At 36.9% G+C, this 23,359-nt stretch overlaps 3 protein-coding genes across 3 annotated transcripts; all 3 read right to left on the bottom strand.

Annotated features, from left to right (window-relative positions):
- Positions 1 to 911: 911 nt before the first annotated feature.
- On the bottom strand, positions 912 to 6,147 carry gpr171 (G protein-coupled receptor 171). Its single transcript, XM_053647922.1, has 2 exons — positions 5,660 to 6,147; positions 912 to 3,901 (listed from the first exon to the last, which is right to left on the bottom strand). Exon 2 carries the CDS (start codon positions 3,664 to 3,666, stop codon positions 2,665 to 2,667), a length of 1,002 nt encoding a protein of 333 aa, XP_053503897.1. The 5' UTR covers positions 3,667 to 3,901; positions 5,660 to 6,147; the 3' UTR covers positions 912 to 2,664.
- Positions 6,148 to 6,961: 814 nt separating this feature from the next.
- On the bottom strand, positions 6,962 to 8,210 carry LOC128621741 (P2Y purinoceptor 14-like). The gene is made up of 2 exons (XM_053647699.1): positions 7,909 to 8,210; positions 6,962 to 7,709 (listed from the first exon to the last, which is right to left on the bottom strand). The coding sequence occupies exons 1-2, from the start codon at positions 8,136 to 8,138 to the stop codon at positions 6,962 to 6,964; spliced, it is 978 nt and encodes a 325-aa protein (XP_053503674.1). The 5' UTR covers positions 8,139 to 8,210.
- Positions 8,211 to 15,763: 7,553 nt separating this feature from the next.
- LOC128621893 (P2Y purinoceptor 14) lies at positions 15,764 to 22,779 on the bottom strand. Its single transcript, XM_053647921.1, has 2 exons — positions 22,263 to 22,779; positions 15,764 to 17,198 (listed from the first exon to the last, which is right to left on the bottom strand). The coding sequence occupies exon 2, from the start codon at positions 17,194 to 17,196 to the stop codon at positions 16,153 to 16,155; it is 1,044 nt and encodes a 347-aa protein (XP_053503896.1). The 5' UTR covers positions 17,197 to 17,198; positions 22,263 to 22,779; the 3' UTR covers positions 15,764 to 16,152.
- Positions 22,780 to 23,359: the final 580 nt, after the last annotated feature.

The raw sequence follows: 23,359 nt of genomic DNA, 5'->3' as shown, positions 1-23,359 counted from the left end.
TGCTTTTACATCCTAGAATATCAGTGTTGTGATATATTAGATCACAAAATATTTTTCTGAGATATAATTTTTATTTAAATTATTTTTTTTCATTTATATTGTGTTATTATAGTTATATCATATATTATAACTTATTGCATAAGTTATAATTATATTTTATATTATAACTTGTATGTTATATTATAATTATATTATATATGATAACTTATTGTGTAAGTTATATTGTCATAATAAAAAAAGGTGTTTTTTTTAACATGCTGACTGAAAGGAGACAATTTGAGGTTGAAGTTTTGTACTTTATCTTTCAAATTGTTAAATGTTAACATTTTTTTCAGTTAAATATAAAAAAAGGAAATTAAAATGTATTTTTATATTTATATAAAAGAAACATATTTCTGTAGCCATTATATAAATCAATACATTAATCAATTATTTTTTCAGCACTGCTGTATTGCTGTCACTTTACACATGTATCTAGGGTTAGAAGTGCTTTTGAGAATCATGATATGATATATTTTTGTTATATTATCCACCTTATTATTATCATGATTAAGGATTGCAGGATATGAAAGCATTGTCTTCAAAAGTATTTGCTCTGCAGCTGCAATAATGTACACACAATATTATTTTTGATTATATTATAAAGAAAGTACACAGTGTACTATTTAAACTAGCTTATGTTTAAATAAACCCAAAAGGATGGATGGGCTTGTGTTTTTATCAGCTAATTTCCTGTCTCTCTGATAGCAAAAATTTTGCCGGGTCTTGTATTTATAGGTAAGTTGCATATAGAGAGGTTGGGGAATAGTCAGGAAATGGTCATGAATAAAATGAATAAATATTTTCAGTACATAAAATCACACCAACCATTTCATGCAGGTATTTTGCATTTTCAGCTGACATTTAGTAGCCTAACTGAAAACAGGAAGTGTTATTTCATGATCGTATCAGACTACAAAAGCTGTTTCGTAACATTTACATGCAAAATAAACAGAAGGGAAAAATAAACAGCAGCAGTTGTTGAGATCTAAAGGGTATCCATGTTGTGTTGTTAGAGTTATAAAGTGATAAAAAATAAAAACACTATGTTTGTGCTGATCAATACCTTGCTTACTAGATCAGAGTGTCAGCAAACTCACAAGACTTTTATTAATTAAAATAACATCTTCAATCAGAGATAAACAAAACTCCTCTCCCACATAAGACTACTACATAATTATTCAAATGCATCAGTCTGTGTTTAAGACATATTTTGTGGTCTTACAAGAATGTTTCAATATTTCCAAATGCAATACTAATGTTTGGTGTTTTTAATTCATTTACATTATTATAAAGTTAAAAATAAAAATAATAAATTAATAAAGTCATTCCTTACCACATCTGTAATTATAAATGAAAAATACTCCAGCATATGAAATGGGAAAACCCATGTTATAGCTAAAATAACATTCTGGCCTTTTTGGCCAACTGAATATGTCTAGACATGGAGTGATGAGAAATAACCAGTAGGTGTTAACATTTGTCAACCGTTTAAGGCATGAGTCAAGGCATGATTCATAGACAGGTCTCTGTCTGTTTTTGGGTTCCCAGCATCTCTCATCTGTGGTACTTTTTACTGGAAAATATCAGATGATTATATAAACATGAAGAGAAGAAAAGATCACAATAAGATAAATATACAAGATTTATAAATCAGAAGCAGTTTTTAAATGTAAAAGTGAAAACATAATGGGTGTCAGAGAAAGCAGTGTGACACACTAAAACAATGAGTCATATCAGGGCTTTTCCCTGTGTGATCTATTCAGTGCTCATATTTTATAAAACTGGTTACTTTCTTGGTAATTGGTTAAAAATCATTTTTAACAGTAAATATTTACTTATTAACACTTGGTCTCATGAGGAGCCATATAACTGTGAATACTGATATGGTAAACTCCACCAACAGATGTAAAAGCATTCAGTGTTTGAAAAAGATTATTCCAAATTCAAATAATCAGCTAAACAGGAGCTACATAATGTTTCTTACATAAAAGCACAACACCATGATGGTTTGCCTGATGTTTGGTCAAATTCCTGCAGTCAAATGGCAGCATTTAGAAAACTATAAAGAATTTTCTGCCTGACATTAAACTGTTCAATATCCTCTATTGTCTAAATACATTAAATGAATGTTTGCTATTTCCTCCATTTGAAATCTCAGGATTATTTAATTCTACATATGAGCAACTAATTCCATTTGTGTAAATTAAAATGCACAATATATTAAGAGAAATGTTAATATGTAGACCTAGTAAACAGACTTAGTAAACAGGATGTTTTCATTGTGCAAAGCTAGGCAGTTCAAGATTTTTCCTATTTTGTGAAAACAAACAAACAAACAAACAAAAAACCTGATTCATTTTTGGTCTTAGATACTTTGTATGCAGCTTAGCTTTAAATTGTACCTATTATAGTTTTAATATTATGTTAATAGTTTACATAGTTATTTATCTGGTAGAAACTTTGTGACTTATGTGAGAGAACATAATATTTCTCTTGTTGCTTATATATCTGGCATCTCCGTATTGGTTTTATAGACCCTGACACACTGCGTGCCTAGTGCAGTGCTGGTAAATGACATCCTGTTTCAGACTTTTTTTTTTATCTGACATCTATTCTGTCTGCTTATGTAACTGGCTGTAGTTGTAGCTTTTGATCTGGGTCAGATTCAATGTTTCTGTCTAGGTTTCTCCTTTTAGTGAAAACCTGTGTGATCTGATGTCTGAATGAGGGGCAAATAAAAAAGTAAAGCACTGGGTCAAAGCACAGGTTTAGGATGGCAAGAAGCAAAGTGGACTCTTTGGCTAAGAATAGATGCTTCCTAATGCCACAGTCAGTGATTATCTCATTCTGTGTAAATGTATAAGGCATTCGAACAGCATGATATGGCACAAAGCACACAACATAAGCCACTGTCACCATTGCGATATTAAGAGTGGCATGGTGAGCACTGGCCTCCTCCTCAGGGTCTCCTCCACGTTTGCCCCAAAACTGTTTCAGCACCAGGCCGTTGGACATAAGCACAGCCACAGAGGCGTTCATGAAAATTGCCATGCCAAGAAAAATCGAGAGTGTGTGCCAGTGCTTGCCAACATCCTGCTTAATATCTTTACATGTTATTAAAGTGCTATTAGAAATCTTGTCCTTGATTGGGATGGCCATGTTGGGGACATTGATGAAAAGCACCAGAAGCCAGACTACAGCTGACATCATGAGGGCAAAGCCCACCTCCTGCAGACGGAACAGCTTGGAGCTCTGGGTGATCTGGAAGTAACGTTGTACACTGACAAAAGCAAGAAATATGATAGAGGCATACATGTTGATGTAGATGAGTGGTGAACTGACTTGACAGTGGAAAATTCTTAGTCTCTGGGATTCCACACCAAAGTCTATAGCGATCTTGACCGGCAATGCCAATGTCAGCAAGAAGTCAGAGGTCAGAAGGTTGATCAGGTAGACATTCATGCACTTTTTGGAGTTTCTACTGTGTATAAATGCCCAGAGTGCCACCAGGCTGCCAGCCATGCCTATCAGGAAGATAATGATGTAGAGTGTACCAAATGGCACCATCTTGTCGTTTACCACACAATTCTCATCCTTCATAATGGGACCTGCTGTAGACTTCATTTTTGGAAAGAGGTGCTGTAGAAATAACTTAGAATGTATCACAATTTATCCAGTGTGTTGGATGAGCTGATGTCATTACAAGGGACCTCGATAAGGTGTTGAATTGTGGGACCCTAACAGTACTCAGATGACTGAATCGGAGCAAAGGTGTCCCAGACTTAAGGAAGGAAGTGGTGAAAATCTGTCTTGCAGACAAGACATGCTAACTTGTCTGTTGATAGTTCAGAAGGGAAGCCTGCAGAGACAAAAAATTGCACACATTTAATATCTTTGCAAATGTTACTGTATTTTTCAGTATTGTATGAAAAGATTCATCTACAGATCGGTGCAAATTAAAGGAAAAAACATGGCTTTGTTATGCTGTATGCATTTTGCTGGTATGGTTTGAGTTTACTTGTTCCCTTAGAGGGAATAGACACTGGAAATAAGTACAAAGTTATTCTTAATGATCAGCTTAATGCTATGATGAAACTTTTCTATCCTGATGAGAGCGGCCTCTTTCAGGACCACAATGTGGCCATTTACAGGGCACGAGGGCTTACGCTGAATCCTACACTACACAGTCAACCCACCTGAACCCAAATGAAAGACAGTACTCTCCACTACTATCATCAAAACTCCAACTGAGGGAATATCTTTTGGAAGAATGGTGTTTATATCTTTAGGACAGTTCCAGAGAGTGATTTTCTTTACAGTTTTCTTATTTCCTCCTCACTTCATCACTCTGTTATAATATTATCTGGCCATAAGACATTGCTCCAGAATTTTATATGAAAATGGATCCTTGCCTTTCTGTAAATTTTATGCTAGTCTGTGGTTTGCATTTTGTTGTAAACCATTTTGTTTATGATTATTTTTGGTATAATGCTTACATTGTCGATTTAATGTTTCTGACCTGATTAACTTTAACAGTTAGCTTTTTCATTTACATTTACATTTACATTTATGGCTTTTGTCAGGTTCCCTTATCCAGAGTGACTTACAGAAGTATGTTTGTAACAACATACTAAACAGTTGATTTTTATGCACATAATGTTTTGGCTATGTCTGGTTGATTACTTTAGCCAATTGTTTAATTTCAAATACAATATACTGAAATGTAGACTCAAAACAACAACTTTTTAAATAGCATTTTTTTTTTTTTTTTTTTTTTTTAAATGTATACACCCTTTGTGGTATTAACTCCAGGAAGATTATGTAAATGCGGAAAAGGGGAAGTAGGAAGTAAAGAAGGTTTACAAAGCCTTTAAATCCTATATATGTCTTTATGCAAAGAAATCTCATAATGAAAGTAAAATTTGTGTACTTGTTGTAAGTCAGTGTAGTTGACAAGAAGTAACAGTATTATGAACAGAGAGATACAGTATATTGTGTAATTTATGTATCCTCGAACATTTGATTGCTAATATTTGGCATTCATATATGCTTACATTCAAGATCTGTCTAAAAAAAAAGGGCAATAGACACAGAGTAATAGCCAACCAGAGTAAATCAGCCACATAGACAGAAGTGACCACAAAGAAAAATACTCTCTGTGAATTTTAAAGATCACAGTTTGGTTCCTAATATGCACGTTATGAACAAAAAATACTGTACGAAAACAATTTGCTAATACAGTGTCATGTGGTGTCCCCAGTTCCACTTTTACTTCCACCTTGAGGTGAAAATCACATAAAGCAGTTTATACAATCACTGAACATTTACAATTACATTTGACCACTGTTTGACAGATATTTGTTTAACATTAGAAAAAAGGAGCTTTCAGGATGCAGTTAAAACACATATAAGTGCCTTTATGATAAAATTATGAAGTTCAAGTAGGATTCTGTTCGTTTGAGACACTCATTTCACAAATCTCACTTTATCTAAACCTGGATGTAGCCACAGACACTTGAGATGTTTTGTTTTAAAAAAAATAATACTTGCAAGAAATTGAAAGTCCTCAAGCAGGAAAAGACAGACACGCAAATACAACATGTGAAAAGAGACTCACCACATGTTCAGCTGCTCTTCGCCTCTGGCAGCATGTTGTCTCTACTAACAATCACTTCCTTTATCATTTCTGCCTGTGATGGTGCGGCCTCATTTCTTTGAATCTAACACCTATTACGTTCTACAACACGAAAGAGGGCGTTAGTCAAACTGTGTGGTGCAATGACGTCTCGGAAACCCAAACTTTCCAGTTCTCTGTTGGAAAACCACGAAGTACCTGTCACACAAAATTTAGGCACACAAACTCCGCATACTGTCCTTGTGCCGCAGTACAACAGCGAATCATTTTGTATCTCTCTTTTCTTGATATTAGTGAGGGTAAAATCTTGGTCTGTTTGGCAGAAGCCCACACTGCTCAAGAAATTAAGGTATGATGTAACTGAAATTGTGGAAGTTGTGTCAGAGCCTCCTGGGGAAAACACCACATTTATTGGCTTGTTTCCTCTATGACTCTAAATGTTACATTAATAGAAGTATTTCTTTCTTTTGCAGTAAAGTTACTGTCAGTAAGCAGTTCAGTTTTGTTTTGTTTTTACATTGTATTACATGAGTAAATTTTCTAAAGAGTTCTAAACAGGAAAGGCAGCAACAGTAATTGTGTAAATATATTATACAGTTACATTTTTAATATGACAATATATAAACATCATGGTTATGGTTTATATACAATACCACTGTCCGTGAGACAGTACATCAGTCTGTTATCCATCCATCCATTTTCTGTACCACTTATTACACAGGGTTGTGGGGAGACTGGAGCCTATCCCAGAGGACTCGGGGCACAAGTTGGGGGGACATCTTGGACAGGGTGCCAAACTGTCATAGGGCAGAGTTGCGCACACACTCATGCATTACATACAATTTAGAGATGTCAATCAGCCTACAACGCAGAGGGAGTACCTGGACTACCCAGAGGAAACTCCTGCAAACATGTAAACTATCACTGTATTCACTGCTGAATACCATCCATCCATCCATCTTCTACCGCTTATCCTCTTCAGGATCACGGGGAAACCTGGAGTCTATCCCAGGGAGCATCGGGCACAAGGCGGGGTACACCCTGGACAGGGTGGCAATCCATCGCAGGGCACACTCACACACGCATTCACACACCCATTCATACACTACGGACACTTTGGACACGCCAATCAGCCTACCATGCATGTCTTTGGACTGGGGGAGGAAACCGGAGTACTCGGAGGAAACTCCCACAGCACGGGGAGAACATGCAAACTCCGCACACACAGGGCCACGGTGAGAATCGAACCCCCGACCCTGGAGGTGTGAGGCGAACGTGCTTAATTTATGAAGTGATAGGTTGCAGTTCTACGTTCTGGATATTATGCAGTTGAATGGCACTTTCACATCTCACTGTAACATGTGAATCCCCTGTCTCTGTGTTGCTTTGTTTTCTCATATCTCTTGGAACTTTGAGAAACCTTAGACTAGTGGACACTTGAACTTTTCTGATGCTTATTTGTTCCCGGAATCCCTTGCAAAAAACAAAATATATCAGTGGATCCATGCAAGCATTGAGCACTGAAAGCAGAACTGTGACCTCCTTCATGATGTAAAACGACTTGGCTGTAGTACCACATCCCTGTAACAGGGGCTTTAGGAAGGCATAAGGGAGCCTCACTAGATGGTAGGGCACAAAGCAGACACAGAACACCACCACAAGCACTAGCATGTTGTGCTTGGACTTGCTCAGTTTACGGTGGAACCTTTGGGTCTGCGTGGAGGCGTGGCCATGTCGAAGCCTCTGCACCATGCCCCAATAGAACAGGATCAGGGACACCAGCACAAAGATGAAGAGGAGTGCAGAAACACAGTGGATGATCTTGTAGACCACGCTGACCTGATGGCTGTGTAAGGAATCACAGCCTATATCATGTGGATTTGGACCTGCCCCCCAGGATGTGCTCAGAAACACGACAGTGTAAATTAAAGCCATTGCAGATAAGGAAGTCCATGTTATAAAGGCGATACAGCGTGCAGCACGGGCTGTCTGCAGTGCATGAGTCTCTAATGGACGAGCAATCTTTAGATATCTAAAGAAAGAAAGATAGTGGTTACTTTGACTGTGTCGGGGTTTTTTTTCATAGTACTGTATAAGCATTATTATCAAAAAAGTAAAATTTCAGTGAATAGGACGGTATTGTCCTACATGTGGATTAAATTACATGAACTACTATCTATATGGCATCTGAAACCACTTAGTCTTTTGCACGAGACTTTCTGTTCACGTACCTGTTTGCAGCGATGTAATCCATGAAGAGAATGCTGGCATACATGTTGAGATAGAAGCCCGTAGCACCAAAATTGCAGTAAATGTGTCGCATCACTGTTGATTTGCTAGCATAGTTGGCAATTCGCAGTGGCAGAACAAGGCAGAGGAAGAAGTCAGCTGCAGCCAGGTTCTTTAGGTAGATGGTGACACTGGACTGAAATCGTAGAGGGGTGCAGTAATACACTCGCATGGTGATGGCGTTCAGTGCCAAACTAATGAGGCAGACTGTTGAGTAGGAAAAAATGAAAAAAGGATGGGCTGGCACCTCTGATAGGCCACAAGCGTCCAGTGTTGCATTTGTTCTGTTTGATGCCATGCTGTCATTCAAAGCAATGGTCAGACTGTTGGCTGGCATTGTAGTTTTAAAACTGCATAAAGGAGATGCAGAAATTATATAAAAACAAACTGCCCTCTAACACCTCAATTGCATGAACATTATCCAAAGCCAATGTTGTATTCCTTAAACTGTATGCTATTATATACAGACAACGCGATATTAGCATTTGTCCACTTGTCCAGAAACAAGTGAAAGATTGATCAGACTAGTAAAAATAACATACAAACCACGCTTCCAATTATTTTTACAAAATAAAAATGAATGTGTTCTGAGAGGACACTATTTTCAGTATATAGCTCAAATGTGCAGCTTTCACAGCAGAGTAGCCTACCGAAGCATGTGTGCACTGGTTACAACAGTGTTACCAACTTAGCGACTTTGCTGCTAAACATGGCGATGTTTTAGACACCTTTAGAAGCTTTGCTTAGCAAGCATTGCTGACTGGTACAGAAACCGTAAAAGACACAACTTTCAACAATTCTGTGGCCTCAACTTCTCCAGTTATGTTGTCTGAAATAAGGTATTTTGCGAATACAGTCAGGTCCATAAGTATTTGGCCAGTGACAATTTTTTTTGTATTTTTTCATCTGTACACCACCACAATGGATTTAAAATGAAGAAATCAAGATCTGATTGTGCAGTGTAGACTTTCCGCTTTAATTCAAGGGGTTTAATAAAAAATATTGTATTAAGCATTAATCCATTTTCACAGGCTCAAACATCATTTGATAAACTTAAATTTTAAGAAAATTTTATTTCTTTGCCTTAAGAAACCCTTGGGCTGCTTTCGCGGTTCCTTTTGGGTCATTATCCATCTGTTCTGTGAAGCACTGTCCTATCAGTTTTGCAGCATTTGATTGAATCTGAGTAAAAAGTATAGCTCTATACACTTCAGAATTCATCCTGCTACAGTGCTTCTATCAGCAGTCACATCATCAATACACACCAGTGACCCAGTTCCATTGGCAGCCATACACTCCCATGCCATAACACTGCTTCTACATGTTTGACAGATGATGTGGTATGCTTTGGAACATGAGCCCTTCCTGTCTTTCTCCAAACTCTTCTCTTTCCATCATTCTGGGACAAGTTAATCTTGCATCTGAACTGGTCACCCTTCACCTCCTAACACCCCCCCCCCCACCCCACCACCACCACCCCCCACCCCACCACCACCACCCCCCTTCCCCCTCCTTTTTTTTTTCTTTTTTTCTTTTTTAAGAAAGTCTATTTTTTGAGTTGACAAATCCTAAAGTTTCTATTCTCTCTCTGTCTAATAGATCAGTTTTGTTTTGTCAGCCTAATCATGGCCTCCTTCGCTTGCATCGACAACTCTTTGGATCACATATTGAAAGTTCCCATGAACAGCTACCAAATACACATTCAATGCTTGGAATCAACTCCAGACCTTTTATCTCCTTAATTTGTCATGAAATAACGAGGAAACAGTCCACACCTGGCCATGAAACTGCTTATTGGTCAATTGTCCAATTACTTTTGAGCCTGTAAAAATGGAGGGACTCTGTGAAAAATGTAATCCCTAAACGGTTAATGCAATATTTTTTGTTAAACCTGTTGAATTAAAGCTGAAAGTCTACACTTGATCTTGATCTTGATTGCTTCATTTCAGATCCATTGTGGTGGTATACAGAGGCAAATTTACAAAAATTGTGTCCCTGTCCAAATAAATATGGACCTGACTATATGTACAATTAGCCTATTCAGTATGGATACTGAATCAATAGCTCTTTGTGTCAATTCAAGGGCTATCACTGATATTTACGAGTGTAAAAGGGAACAAAAACTTATTCCCACGTAGAGAGATTACTTTGACATGCAGGTATGGCTGACATGCAGGTAGCTAGATGCAAAAGTAACCATCGAACTATAACCTCACAGTTTATACACATGATACACTACAAAAAATGACATCTTAACAAGTGGAAATATGTTGGATATAGTCAAATTGATTATTTTTTCAAATAAATTATTATACTTATATATAAATAAATTATTATTTGTAATTATTATCAAATAAATTATTATACTTATATATAATTTCTTATAAATTATTCATTTATTTCAATATTTCCTGGTATAAGATTACACAAACCAAATATGAGTTATTAAACCTATTTCTCAAACTAATTTCAAGCTTTACATTTATTACTATTATTATTATTATTATTATTATTATTATTATTATTATTATTATTTACTTATTTCACTGGCATTTTATTAGATTATTTTGCTAATTTTCAGCATTTATTTCTAGAAAGGAGCTTATATTTGGTTGATTGTGATCTTATATCTTAATGTAATCTCATAATAGAAAATGCTAGATAAATTTGACTATATTCAAGATATATTTACTTGTATTGTCTATTTTCACTATATTGTCACTTGCCATTTTTTGCAGTGATATAAGTGATATAAGTTTTTTTTTTAGCACATTAATATATAGAGTGAGGAAGAAGGACTCTAGCTAGCTAGTTAATCACTTGGCATTAGCTGATGTATTTTGGAAAATCAGGTAAACAAGTAAAAGGGGAAGATGGTGTGTCTGGGCGTGTGTGTGTGTGTGTGTGTGTGTGTGTGTGTGTGTGTGCGTGCGTACATCAGAGAGAAAGCGAGAGACACCAATTAAAGCCAATACGCCCTGTAGATGGACATGCTATTTGGGAAGTGAAAATGATGTTATATGGTTCATATCTAAAATGCTACTTTCAATAGAATGATGGTTTCCTTTCAGCATCTTTTTTTTTCTTTTTCTGTCTTTCTCATGCACACATTGTAAATTGTTCAGTGTCAAGTGTAACATTTTGTTAAACTTAATATTAAATTAAGTATTACAATAAATCAGTCATTTATTGACCGTTTTCAATGGACAAGTGGCTTTGGCATTCGGACAAGTAAAATGAGGATTTTACTGAATGCTAAAAGGTTAGCATTAAGCAAATAAATATTTTGAGCATCAAATAATTATACTATTTGTTTTAAATTTGCAGATTTGCTGATAATTATTTTTGTTTATTTCAAAGAATTAATATTGAAAATCAAGTATTGCATATAAGTAAAATGATGAGCTTTTACTTAACAACATCTTGTAACATTTAACAATTATTTTTAAAGAAACAAATCTGACTTTATTCTGGATTTGTTTTATACCTACATTTATAAAGCCAATACATTGAACATAGTTATTTTTCTTTTATTTTGATTGCTTGGATGTAGCATTTTCTTTTATATTTAAATTTTGGATCAACAATGAAAAAAAAAAGGTTAATATCATTTTATTTAAATCCCAGTTGCTGTGTGATATGTGTTTAATGTATGAATCATATATGGCCGATACAGTATACAGTATGTAATTTAGGAGTAATCATTTACAAAGACCTTTTGCTGTATTTTTATGGAATTTTATTTACTTTTTTTTCCAGTGAATGCATGAATGAATTAAATATTAGCAAATTTGAGACTAGAGTCATCGTCATTCCCTTTATTCATACTGTCTATTTTCTGTGTGTGCTAAGTTTGCCAAAACCATTTATCTGAGACATACTTAAAAACTGCAACACATTTGGTATTTAAATAGGCTATGTGACGTTTTAATAATGTACAGCATAACAGGACAGGTTAGACTCACCCTTTCACAGTCATCTGCAGTCATTAAGAGTGCAGCAGTGCTGCTATCTCTGTTTTGTATTTGCCCATTACTTCCTTCTATGAACCTAAACAAGGAAGGAAAATTGGTTTCGATGTAAATAAGTGCTTTTGTTTATGAGATAGATGGTGTTGTGATAATGTGCATGACTGATGCACTGTTATCATCCATCACAACCGATAAGTGATAACAGATAATGCTGTAGACCTGCCCCCAAACCCCAATGATTTACATGGGTTCCTGAAAACTTTGTTCCTTTGTATACTGTGTATGTATTCTACATATTTATGCTGATTAGAAACCACATTATTCCGACACTGAATACCACACCAAATGCGAAGTATATTATTTGTGTTTCCTGTAGACCACAGGTTCCGGACCCTGATCCTAGAATACATTCGACCTAATAATCCAACTAATCTACTCAGCTAATTAACAGCCCATCTTAAGCTGAAGTAAATGTGATCGAGCAGAGAAACCCTAACATACACGACATGGGGTACTCCAGGACCAAGGGTGGAAACCTGTGCTGTAGGGCATTATTTTGCTTTTGTTTATTGTTGCTACAGCTGCTTGTCAATGTGTGCATTGTACGTTTTTACAGAGAGTTCAATTCAGTTCTGGCTGTGACATATAGTGTTTTGATCAAACTCACTATCAGAGGACAACAATGAAATATTACAAGCTCCACAGTTTTGCAACAATGACTGAGAGCCCCATGTGATGTGTGATGACAGTGTATTATGTGTCTATGTGTTGCCCCCTTGTGGAATCTGTTCACAAATTCAATTACATTCCAGGCTTCCTGCAATCCTGTGTAGGATAAGCAGTACAGATAATGGATGGATGGATGTCTTAGCAACAAATTATTGGTCAGAAGATTAAGCAAGAATTAAACAAATGCACTCTTTACTTCTGCTGCAGTGAACTGTTTGGGGAAAATCTATAGAAACAGATAAATTCACTTAAATAGTCTTCTTGTATCATGATAATGATTATAATGTTTGATGTAAAACCGACACATGTCTGGGTGTACAAAATTGAAATAAAGTAAAAATAAAACAAAATAATAAAGTTCAAATAAAAAGCTGTCTGCACGTTTACCCACAGCGCATAACATTTAAAGAAATCTAAGGTAAAAGTTATCCCATACTAAGTTACTTTATGTATTTCTTTAATTCTTGCTAAATTCCTGACCAGTGATTTGTTGTTAAAACCATTAAAAGCTTAATATTTTTCCCAGGAGTGTACTCTGACTCAGTAACCTTTTCATTCTGAAGCACGCTCAACAAATTTGGAGTTTAAGTTTGGTAGCCAGCTTCACTTAACCAAAAATTCACAAGTTGCATTAACTGCGGTATGAACAACTCATTAAGTCAGGCTTTTCTCACCAAGTCCTACACCCATTCACTTTAAAAAGGACAGATCTCACATTGGCTCAAATGCTTGTTGGAAAAGCTGGAGATAGATCAGGTAAAGGCTGTATATTTTATGGCAGAAGAAGCTATTATAATAATGAATTCTTTTGAAGAATAAATAAATAAATAAATAAATAAATAAATAAATAAATAAATAAATGAATGAATAATACTGTCACTGCTGCCAGGCACGTGGCAAAAATAGCTAACTGTGTACATGCATAAATTGTAATAGACAATTTTATTTCAATTCACATAACACTTGTAACGTGTTTAAAATAAAAATGTAATTGTAAATGAAATAATTAGCAGTAAATTGTTATTGCTAATTTCAGCTGCAATCCCAACGGCATTAGACAGTCTTGGCAGATAAAATACCAAATATAAAATATTATGCAAATTGGTAAGTAGGCTATACTTGTTTAAAAATTTATGACCCTGGGGACTGGTGGTGGTCCTTCATCCTCAAATGATACCGGCTGAAGAATTGGCCCTATAATGGAAGGCCGCACCTCTGAAATACACTATATGGCCAAATGCTTGTGCACACCTGACCATCACACCCATATGTGCTTTTTGAACATCCCATTCCAGATTCAGTCCTTCCTTTGCTGTTATAATAACTTCTAATCTTTTGGGAAGGCTTTCCACTAGATTTTGGAGTGTGGCTGTGGGGATTTGTCCATTCAGCCACATGAGAATTAGTGAGGTCCGGCACTGATGTTGGGTGAGGAGGTCTGGGATGCAGCTAGCGTTCCAGTTCATGCCAAAAGTGTTCAGTGGGGTTGAGGTCAGGGCTCTGTGCAGGCCACTTGAATTCTTTAACTCTAACCTTGGCAAACCATGTCTTCATGGACCTTTGCACAGGGGCATTGTCATGCTGGAACAGGTTTGGGCCCCTTAGTTCCTGTTCAATTACATGCTCCTGTAGAATCATAATACTGCAACATACAGAGACATCCTATACAATTGTGTGTTTCCAACTTTGTGGCAGCAGTTTGGGGAAGACCCAAATATAGATATGATGGTCAGGTGTCCACAAACTTTGACAATATTGTGCATTTCTTCTGACCCAGGAGAAGTTAAGAACAAGTTGGCTAAAATAAACATGTATTTAAATAGATGTTAAGCATAATAAACTGTTTTTCCTCTTTGTTCAATAAGATTTTTAGAGCTTTTCTACGCTATACATGAGGTGACAACTGCATACTGGCTCAAGTTAGTCCAGTGTATTCACTCCACTGATTGTAGCCAATTTTGTAAATAATCCAGATTCTCCAAACTGGTGGTGACCATGATTACATTCATTATACAGTCTCTGTGTGCTCTGAGCGGCTTTTGGAGGTAAACGCACTACTTTCATGTTAAATTGCCACAGTGGTCTACATCTGTCTAAAAGAATTCTTGTTTTGCTGGACTATTAAAAAGGGTTAGTATTGAAAGTGGTATAGTATTGCAATGTTGAAAGGTCAAGACAACTGACTTAAATAAAAAGTAATTGGTCAAATAAAGATCCTGTCCACTGTTTCATGTGGGGTGTTTGTGTAGTAACATAAATTCATTAAGTAACAAAGAATTGTTCTGCAATGGCCTGTCTTACAGCTGATTGGTCCATCTTCACAGGGTACACCAAATCAGGAAGCCCCTCCTTCTTAATCATGGCTATATTATGCAACACTGTTATGTCACATGCATTGGCTGGGTCTACACCTAACAGTCTTAAACAATTAAAGTGGGACTTTAGAATCCCAAAGGTCATTTCTTATCCTGACCCTGGTTTTGCATGACCCTCTTAAATTGACCCTGAGGTATAGGCAGTGGCTCTGGATATGGAGTCTTCAAGTTCATTTATGCAGGCATACCCTCTGTCTCTATGCAGCTCATTTAACTGAACTACAATGCAGAATGAACAGGAACATTATAAGAAAATATATTTAAAACAAACCTATACACAGTATTAGTCCAGCATTCAAACCAAGCTCTAAGTGTTGACATTGTGTAGACTCCCTGAGAATACGAGTCAGGAACTGACCAATGCAATTCTGCCTTAATTCTATGAGTCAGGAACTGAGAACGGGTCATGGAAACTGGGGATAAAAGGTCTAAAGGTGCCCTTTATTCAAGTTCTGTTAAAGCTCAGTTTGTTACTATGTATTTCAGGAAGGTTATTAGATAGTAGTCTGCTGAACACTGATGCTATGCAATGACTTCCTTTTAATATAGTCAGATTCATGCATCCACAGGGATGCTCTAATAGTGATGTGTGTGCATTCTAGTGCAGTGATTACTCTGGGAAATATTAATTGACTACAGACACATTATAAAATTTATAACATATCATGACCTATTTATGGAATTGTTTAATATATAAATATTGTTTTTACAAATCTATATGTACAATAGCAAAAACAAGTTTCATTCATTACATGTTTCATTACTGTGTTAAGGAGAATTTAGTTTTTATATTAAACATGTAAAAACCAAATCTGGGTTACAAAGTTGTACAAAAGTCCCAGTTTTTATGAGCTCTGCATTATTCAGTCCGATAATGCTAATGGGTTAAAAAGATATTTGAGATTTGAGAAGGCTTTTGATGATTAAAATATTTGGCTTTGATTTCTCCTTTTGGTCACAGTGGCTGTGCAAAATGAGACAGAAACTGGAAGACACAGCACTGCTGATGTGCTCATCTTGTTGTTGTTTTAGCATTGTGTAATTGATCCACTGCAACAACCTTGGTGTCCGTCAGCAACCATCAATTCCTCTTTCTGTTTCCATTTCGTCTCTACAAATTGCTGGTACTTAGTCTATTGGTAACAGAGGGCACCCCATTAATAACCTCTGCAGTAGACTGCTTACATAGCAGCAACTCTCGAAATGTCTTACACATAAGGAAGTAGATCAGGGGGTCTAGACACACATTAAGTGAAGCCATGAACAGTGTTGCCTCTTTGGCCTGGAAGAGATGATATTGGGTTTCAGTGCTAAGACTGGTGTTGAACCTCTGGCTCAGTGTGTAGGGCACTCGACAAATATGATATGGCACAAAGCAGACAAAAAACACAATCAGCAAGCTGAAAATACTTTGGTTAGACTTGCGGCTTGCTTTGCTGCTGCCCCGCTTTACTCTTCGGTAGGATTGGTACACCTGCCAGGCTATGGAAGAGTAGCAGAAAGACATGAACACAAGTGTCACCCAGAAGATGGCCACAACAGAGTGGACAGAGGCTTCATGCCAGCTGCGCCCAAGTTCGCTCTTCAGATCCATGCAGGAGCAACCCTCTGCAGCAGGCTTGTTGGTCAGCAGTGAGTTGGGGAGCATGCAGAGTAGCATCAATGCCCAGGACAGAAACACCAGACATCTGGCTACAGTTACCTGCTGCAGGAAAGTGGCGACACGTACAGAGCAAGGCCGAGGTGAGCACGAGGATGCATGCACGATCTTGACATAGCGCTCCAGGCTGATGAGGCTCATGAAGATGATGCCTGTATACATGCCTAAGTAGAAGAGCACAGCTGTGTAGCGGCACACCACCAGTCTCAGATACCATCCGCCAAAGCCTAGGTCATTGGCCATGCGCCAAGGAAAGGAGAACAGCATCATAAGGTCAGCCACCACCATGTTCTTCAGGTACACCACCAGGCCTGAGGTGCTGGGTACTTGGAAGAAGATCCACGCTGCCAAGCCATTTAGGATCAGACCAATGGCGCAGGTCAGTGCATAGAGCACTGGGAGACCCACGTGTGTGAATACACTGCTGAAGTCTGTGCTGTTTCCACTTCGAAGGTCTCCGCAGCCAGGGGGCTGAGTGGTATTGCTGTAGTTCATACCTGAAAAACACGATAAATGTCTATAAGCCTTATAAATGTCTATAGAAACTTTTCACACTGACATTTTTAGAGGTTTCCACTATAGCTGGCACGTATATATGACACATTTCCTTTTTCTCATTTCAGAAGCACAGCTTAAAATGTAATAGATCGTGAAAGATATTTCTGTAAGCACTGTCACATTGCACACTCATGGCACTGAGAGTTTTGCTTCATGTTTCTCCATATTAAGCATAGTTTTAGCTAGTCTTATTAATGCTACACTGTCAGGAGAAATTATGCAGTGATACACTCTAATAAACACTGGATTAGAAACAACACGAATTGGGTTATTTTTAGCCCAACGGCTGAGTAAATGTAGGTCAGAACAAATGTTGGGATTGGCCATCAAGTTGGGTTGTTAATTTTAACCCAGCAAATGGTTTGTTTTTCAGCCCAAAGGATGGTTTCATTTTTACAAAAACGCTTGGTTAATTTTATTTCATAAATGGGTTAATATCCATCCATCTCCTATACCGCTTATCCTTTTCAGGGTCGCGGGGAAACCTGGAGCCTATCCCAGGGAGCATAGGGCACAGGCGGGGTACACCCTGGACAGGGTGCCAATCCATCGCAGGGCACAATCACATACACACTCATTCATACACTATGGACACTTTGGACATGCCAATCAGCCTACCATGCATGTCTTTGGACTGGGGGAGGAAACCGGAGTACCCGGAGGAAACCCCCACAGCACGGGGAGAACATGCAAACTCCACACACACAGAGTTGTGTGTGGGGTTGGTTCCCCCAACAAACAGGGTTGGGGGAATCGAACCCCCAACCCTGGCAGTGTGAGGCGAACGTGCTAACCACTAAGCCACCGTGCGCATGGGTTAATGTTATCAGGGTTATTTTTACCCTTTGAAAATGTCAAATATAAGACATTTTAAACAAATATGTCAACATGGTCTCATCATTATTTATACACAAGAAGGTGTTCAGACATGTATTGTTAGAGCTGCTAAAGTGGTGTTTATATACAGACTTTGAAGAAATTACTATAATAAGTCATATATTTTAAACGGAATCGCCAGATTTTGATCAAAGGAGACATTTAAAACATCCAAAAAACTGAGTAATCAACTTACAATCCAGTGACATTACAAACAAGTAAGCCAAAGCTAACGAAGATAGCGGTGCATTTAATGTCATGTAAACTGGTCTGTTATTGCACATTTGAGCTTTTTCTAGTGTACACTAATGGTTTTATGGATACATATATTGATACGAACCTTATTTCTCCAAATAAATCTAACAATCTGTCCGTGTGAAAACCATTGCCGCCACCTGAGGCGAATTCAAACAGACTGTGCTGAGTTGATTTGACCCAAGGAGCTGGGCTGAGGATCGGGGTGGGGGAGGGGTGCACTGATTCAACTGTCAGTGAAATGACCCAGCCACTAATCCAGCAATTGGGTTACACAAAACTACCCAAAAACTACCTAAGTCTGAAAAAATAACCCAATTAAATGACCCAAAATGCTCAAACTAGCGTTTTGGTAGAAAAAATAACCCAGCATTTTTAGAGCATAGAGAAACAGTTTCTCCTTAATAACACTATACTGTGAATGAAAAAAATACACACAAGTTCTTTAAGGGCACAGTTTAAATAGTTTTGTGTGTGTGTGTGTAATAGAAAGGATTATGTTTGCAATCACAGCATGCTCTTAGCACTTTTGTTTGTTGAAATCTGTTTACATATTACTGCATAATCCATTTAATGTGGAAATTTTTCACCAAGCTCGCTGAGGGAGGAAGCTGATGACATGAGGAATTATAAACATAAGAGAAGGTTAAATCATCTGGACAGAGTTTAGTTGAAGTTTATGTTGTTATAGGAATACTGGGGTTAAAGTGTTTTGGAATTTTGGAAATTGTGTCTTTTCTTTTATTACATATATATATATATATATATATATATATATATATATATATATATATATATATATATATATATATATATAAAATATGGATTCTAGTTATAAATAGTATGGCCTCAAACTATAAGCTTCACTGAGCCTCTGAATGTTGTCACGTCATGCAAAATCGAAATGGAAATATGCAATGCATGAAAACCACCAAACCACATTCAAATAGATTTCCATGGAACATTGTACTGTTTGTAGGGATGTCACGAGAACCGATACTTCAGTACCAAGTCGGTACCAACATTCTTAGAACGTGACAGTACTTGTTTTTCTGGAGTAGCATTGGCACCGTTTGTAACGAAAGTACCGAAGTTGCGATTCTTCCGGACCTGATGTGGGCAGCAAATACGCGCAAGTGTTTTAGTCGGTCCACAAGTGGTGAAGAAGAAGAGGAACGTCTACAAGCGCACGGGAAAAACTACAGAAGTTTAGCTTAGCTTAACAAGTTTAGCTCCGCCCCAACTCGTTGAGAGGAAAGCTAGTATCAGTTTCCGGTGTGCAACCTATGCTATCGTTCATTTCAAACAAAGCGAGGAAACACCTGGAATTTGGCGAAGCACCTGAAAGACGGTTCTATATTATATTAGTTTGAGGCAGCTGGCATTGTAGCCGTGAAACCAGCTAACATTATGCTCCATGTAATGTTTGCGATAGACAGTTATTTATTAACGATGTTAACACATTGCAATGTTATAAACTACCTCCGAATGCGCCACCATGCATTGCCATTCAGCCCGTGTCCTGTCAGCAAACTGTAGCCTAATGTCACTAATAATTATTCAACTGTTCATGCTTTTAATAAATTGTTTTGGCCTGCCACCATATCATTGAATTTAAACTAATGCTTGCATTCAGAGTATAAGTTGTGTGTGTGTGCTTGCGTTTAGGAGTGCACCTCCGGAGTCTCATTGTCAGACAGTGTTTGATAACTAAAATACCCACCCCCCTCTCCCTGCCAGTATCAAGATGTCCTCCAGGAGTTTTTTTATTTTTTATTTTTTATTTTATTTTTATACCACACCATGGTACCGACTTTGGTATCGAGTATCGTGTACTTTTGATGGTATCAGTACCGACTACTAGATTTTTGGTATCGTGACATCCCTAACTGTTTGTAGTGATAAATGTCTATAAGCCTTATAAATATCTATAGAAACTTTTCACACTGACATTTTTAGAGGTTTCCGCTATAGCTGCCACGGATATATGACACATTTTCTTTTTCTCATTTCAGAAGCACAGCTTAAAATATAATAGATCGTGAAAGATATTTCTGTAAGCACTGTCACATTGCACACTCATGGCACTGAGAGTTTTGCTTCATGTTTCTCCATATTAAGCATAGTTTTAGCTAGTCTTATTAATGCTACACTGTCAGGAGAAATTATGCAGTGATACACTCTAATAAACACTGGATTAGAAACAACACGAATTGGGTTATTTTTAGCCCAACGGCTGAGTAAATGTAGGTCAGAACAAATGTTGGGATTGGCCATCAAGTTGGGTTGTTAATTTTAACCCAGCAAATGGTTTGTTTTTCAGCCCAAAGGATGGTTTCATTTTTACAAAAACGCTTGGTTAATTTTATTTCATAAATGGGTTAATATTATCAGTGTTATTTTTACCCTTTGAAAATGTCAAATATAAGACATTATAAACAAATATGTCAACATGGTCTCTTCTTTATTTATACACAAGAAGGTGTTGAGACATGTATTGTTAGAGCTGCTAAAGTGGTGTTTATGTACAGACTTTGAAGTAAATTACTAAAATAAGTCATATATTTAAGACAAAATCGTCAGATTTTGATCAAAGGAGACATTTAAAACATCCAAAAAACTGAGTAATCAACTTACTGGGCATTACAAACAAGTATGCCAAAGCTAACAAAGTCATGTAAACTGGACTGTTATTGCACATTTGAGCTTTTTCTAGTGTACAGTAATGGTTTTATATATATACATATATTGATGCGAACCTTGTTTCTCCAGATAAATCTAACAGTCTGTCCGTGTGAAAACCGTTACCTCCACCTGAGGCGAATTCCAGACTGTGCTGAGTTGATTTGACCCAAGGAACTGGGCTGAGGATCGGGGTGGGGGAGGGGTGCACTGATTCAACTGTCAGTGAAATGACCCAGCCACTAACCCAGCAACTGGGATACACAAAACTACCCCAAAACTACCCAAGACTGAGAAAATAACCCAAAATGCTCAACCCAGCATTTGGGTAGAAAAAATAACCCAGCATTTTTAGAGCCTAGAGAAACAGTTTCTCCTTAATAACACTATACTGTGAATGAAAAAAATACACACAAGTTCTTTAAGGGCACAGTTTAAATAGTTTTGTGTGTGTAATAGAAAGGATTATGTTTGCAATCACAGCACAACCTTAACATTGTGTTTGTTGAATCTGTTTACATATTACTACATAATCCATTTAATGTGTAAATTTTTCACCAAGCTCGCTGAGGGAGGAAGCTGATGACATGAGGAATTATAAACATAAGAGAAGGTTAAATCATTTGGATAGAGTTTAGTTGAGGTTTATGTTGTTATAGGAATACTGGGGTTAAAGTGTTTTAGAATTTTGGAAATTTTGTCTTACTTTTAGTATATATGGCTTCTAGTTATAAACAGTATGGCCTCAAACAAGCTTCACTGAGCCTATGAATGTTGTCACGTCATGCAAAATCGAAATGGAAATATGCAATACATGAAAACAACCAAACTACATTCAAATAGAGTTGCATGGAACATTGTACTGTTTATAGCATTATATGTGTATACAAATACAAACCCAGTAGAACATATTTATGTTATACAAATATGTTTTAAGCACCAGTTAAATAAATAAGTCTTAATGTTCTTCAGCTGAATGAATATATATGTGTAGGTTTTGTGGCTCGAATAGTGCTTCACAAAATATAGCAATGTGTTATTTAGTATCATCACCTCAAACAATACTTCAAACTAAAAACAACACACTACTTCCTCCATACAAGACCAACATTTTAGTGATCTCATCAAATTAAAATAAAATACAAATTTTGAAAATTGTAAAAGTTCAGAAATCATAAATTGATACTAACCTTGAGCGCAGCAAACAGGCAAACTGTGCTGAGATTAGTATTGTCACTGTGTTTGAGCCTCTGTTAGATGGTTGTATGAGCCAGGAGGTAATCGAACAATAGATAATGTCTTACTTCTTTGTGGGTGGATTCTGCTTATAAACACCACTGAGTATGATAATGCTTCCACAAATAAAGACACACATACAGGAACAGTCCTCTGAGCTTGCTGTTTTACTTCTATTTCCTCTTCTCTTCTTAATCCCTGTTGTGAGCTTTTTTGAACACAAACATGCTCCAGTCTTTTTCTGGTTGTCTTTCTTAGCAGCTGTGTGCTCCATCTATACTCCCTTTTGAAACTTTTTGAAACCACACACTTTCCTGTTCTGCCTCTCTTTATCAGAGCCATTCCCTGCAGAGCTTGGTGGGAGTTTGCGGGGGATGTTCATTAGAAGCAAAAAATGGATGAAAAGTCATGTTGACTCTGTCATTTTGTTTCCCTCCTGTAATACCCCAGCTCAGTTTCGGCTATGGTATAAATATACCTCCAGAATGACACTCATTCTTCTGTAAGGCATTGAGTTTAAGAGTACAGTTTATAAACAGTAGAAATAGAGACACATTTTATTATTATTATTATTATTATTATTATTATTATTATTGTTATTATTATTATAATCTCAATATAAGTTCTCAACATTTGCAGACTCATGAAGCCATGCACACCAGCCTATATGTATATTGCTATTATTAACTGTTATTTGATAAATGCAAATAGGGTTTCAAATTGCTATGTCTTCAAATGCTGGTTAAACGAGTTCCTCATTACTGATTTGTCAGGAGTCAGGAGATCTTAACGCTTATAGCGGAAGCTATAATTGTTGAATTGTTGCTTTTTTCTGCAGCACCAATTACATCACACCATACAGAGTTTACTGGAGATAAATGAATGAATAATGCATTATATAATCACAGAAAAGTTTGCAGTGACACAAGTCTAAATCTCATAGCTTTTTCCAAAACAACCTGCTTCTTTGGAAACTGTGTATGGATGGTGATAGTGATGGTACTTCCTGTCTTTTAAAGAGCTAAATGTCACATCCTAATAACAAAGTCAC

Source organism: Ictalurus furcatus, chromosome 17, assembly GCF_023375685.1.
Source record: "Ictalurus furcatus strain D&B chromosome 17, Billie_1.0, whole genome shotgun sequence".
NCBI lineage: Eukaryota > Metazoa > Chordata > Actinopteri > Siluriformes > Ictaluridae > Ictalurus > Ictalurus furcatus.
The sequence above is the reverse complement of the archived record's forward strand: the minus strand, read 5'-3'. Positions and strand labels throughout refer to the sequence as shown.